Source organism: Tigriopus californicus, chromosome 6 (assembly GCF_007210705.1).
Source record: "Tigriopus californicus strain San Diego chromosome 6, Tcal_SD_v2.1, whole genome shotgun sequence".
Lineage (NCBI taxonomy): Eukaryota > Metazoa > Arthropoda > Copepoda > Harpacticoida > Harpacticidae > Tigriopus > Tigriopus californicus.
This window is the reverse complement of record NC_081445.1, coordinates 14,818,944-14,821,760: the sequence shown is the minus strand read 5'-3', so window position 1 is coordinate 14,821,760 and position 2,817 is coordinate 14,818,944. Positions and strand designations below refer to the sequence as shown.

Genomic DNA, 2,817 nt, shown 5'->3' with positions numbered 1-2,817 from the left:
GCCAACTCTGACGTCAATCAGCGTCTCAAAAAAGGGGATGTTGGGGGGCCAACTTCATCAAGTCCAATAATATCTGTGAAGCTTCATGCCTGCATGAGATAAATGGGTAAATTCAATTTCTTGAACTAAATCAACCTTGATGTTAATTTGTTTTGTCAGTATATGATTCCAAATATTATTCCATTAGCCTTGACCAACAATAAGGAACAAATATTTGTTTACTCTATCAAACCACCCAACCCTTGCACGTGGTCTGTTCAGCAAATCTGTCATTTTTTCAAAAGTAACAAAAAATGCCGTCACTCATTAAATCATACTCAAGAGTGTTCGAAGTTTGGTCAGAGTGTCAAGTTTTAACATTCTCTGTTATTTGTAACGAACGTCGAATCATAGACAGTTGTGTTGACCAATCCCAAGAAAACTTCTCCGCTCCGCTCCCAAAGTCACCAACATCCTCCATCCACACTTGGCACAGCCTTGCCAGTCGTCCTCTTTCTTTTGCGCCGATAAGAAAAACAACTTTTTATGCCATTCAAATCCATGCGACGATACTCATCCATTCGGACGAAGGCATTCACGCAAATTGGTCAAGCATAAAATGCCCGGCACGGTGCTTGATTTTCTGTCATTCTTCAGTCCCCTTCCGAAAGAGGTCTCATGCTCCGCCAGATTTCCAACGGAGACGAGCCCTCGAGTCGTCGTTCAGTCTGTCAATGTTCGTTGAACGCACCATATGTAGACGCTGAAAATCGGTTCTTTTTTGTCCCTCCTTCATCGCCAATCCCTCGACATTCAATCAGCCCTAGTGCAATGAAGGACGCTTAACTTCATGGGTGTCGAAATGGGCAGATATGTTCGTGTTAATGTACATCAAGTTTGTCTATTCTTGGCAACATTTGTGATCTTAACCACTCTAATTTGCATGGACAAACTGAAGAAGAACGACGACAAGATCATAGCTTTCCGTGCAGTTGAACCCCGTAGAAGTCTCCTTGAGGATGTGATCCCGTGGGATCAGCACTTGACTCCGGAGGATGTGGGATATGTCTTCACCGATCCCATGACCTATGAAGGACCCATTCTGAAAGCTTGGCCACCCAGTCAAAGTCGGGATGTCTCTCGGATCATCAAGCCGGGTCAAAACACGACACTCAGTGGTAGGAAAATGCTACATACATACATACGTACATACATACGTACATACAGTAAGAAGGCCACCAAAGCCACTCGTTCATCTCCCGGTTAAGTTCAAGGAAACTGTTTTGTTCTCCTTTGTTTTGAACATTAAGTCAAAGCCACAACCCTCTTGTGGCACTTAAAAACCACCGGTCTCTGATTTGTATTCGTATCGCAAAAAAGATATGTATGGCTATAAAATGCACTTTATATGCAAAACGAAAAGATTATGAAGTCAAATATTTTTCCTCTGTTTAGGCGTTGCTTTTAAAGAGGGGTAAAAGGCAAAAAAGCTTCCATCAGGCGTACCACAAGGCAGCACTTGTTTATTCATTCATTTGAAAAAGACCCTTATCATTTATTTGACTTTTCTTTAATCCCCGGGATGATTGGGATATAGACTTACCAAAACTTTCAAATTCACACCATGAAGAGCTGGACGACCGACCACTTGGTTGGCTACGAATACGATGAATAGGTTTGCCATGAATTCGCATCCATCGCTTGTAATGTGCAGATTCCCGAGTGGTCTGTCGTTGGACATCCAGTGTCTATAGACATCCATCCATTAAGGTACCCTTGATTAGATATCTGCCCAGTGAAATCCAAGCTTCTTTGTAGCATTCAAATTACAACACTTGAGCTTTAAAGGCGAATCTTGTTGTCATTTCCGGGGGAGAAATAAGAATTAATAACGACTGTGATAATGGAAAAAGGAATATCTCTTCATTTGGCAGGCCAAGCGAACGAGAGATGTGCCATTTGACTCCATAACAAGTCTAAATCCTGGGGCTGGATCAAATTCTACTTGATTTTGAACGTGTTAAGGATTGTCAAGGCTTCGATTTCTGCTTAGACCGAGTCCAAGGAACAAAATTTTGCTCAGCAAGTGTGAGAGGGAAATTGGAGACTGCATGACTAGACCATCACAGAGTTTATGCAGGTATATGACATGATTTAGATAATATTCCAAGATAAATTGGAACAGCAAAATAGAGGACTTGATTTCCTGATTGAGACGTTGATCAAATGACTTGCCAATTTCCTTGACTGAATCAAACACTTCGCCGGGATGAAGATGTGGCTGTTGAAGAAGCAATCATATCTATAGTCATAAGATTTTAGATCCAAAAGTAACTACTTCTTTTTGTCTTACAATTTATTTTTTGCTTCGCCACGCGTTTTTCGATTCAAGTTGCAATTTCTGCATTTTTTACACGCTGCTCAAGTTTTGCACCCATGATTAATTCACATCCCACGCAATCAAACGTTAATTCATCCTTTTTCTAACCAATCTCTCGAAGGTGGAATCAGTCTGTAAAAACATTTACTAAACCAAAATTGGATCTCTATATAATGGCAAACGAAATAAAAGTTTAACTCAGCTCCGTTGCTAACACCTCATTTTATATAAAAGGCACAATCATGTATGCAAATGTCTTCTGGACTAACGTTTCAATAGGAATTGGAGTCTTCGCGAATTTCCTTCTCGCCACTAAACATGGTTTTTTGCCACTTCAAAATGAAAGATTCGTGACTTTTCTTTATTTAGATATTGGTGTAATATGTGATTCTCTTAAAGAATTGGAGTTGACGGACTGGCCAGTCTTCCAACGTCGGGTTGATCAGGGATTTTGGTCA

At 40.7% G+C, this 2,817-nt stretch overlaps 1 protein-coding gene across 1 annotated transcript in view; it reads left to right on the top strand.

The window, feature by feature from the left end:
- Positions 1 to 416: 416 nt before the first annotated feature.
- Positions 417 to 2,817, top strand: part of LOC131882322 (lactosylceramide 1,3-N-acetyl-beta-D-glucosaminyltransferase B-like) — a gene marked incomplete in the record, with an annotated part of 9,064 nt that continues 6,663 nt past the window's right edge. The window contains 1 exon segment of the mRNA XM_059229436.1: positions 417 to 1,157. Within this exon segment, the coding sequence (XP_059085419.1) occupies positions 830 to 1,157 (328 nt within the window).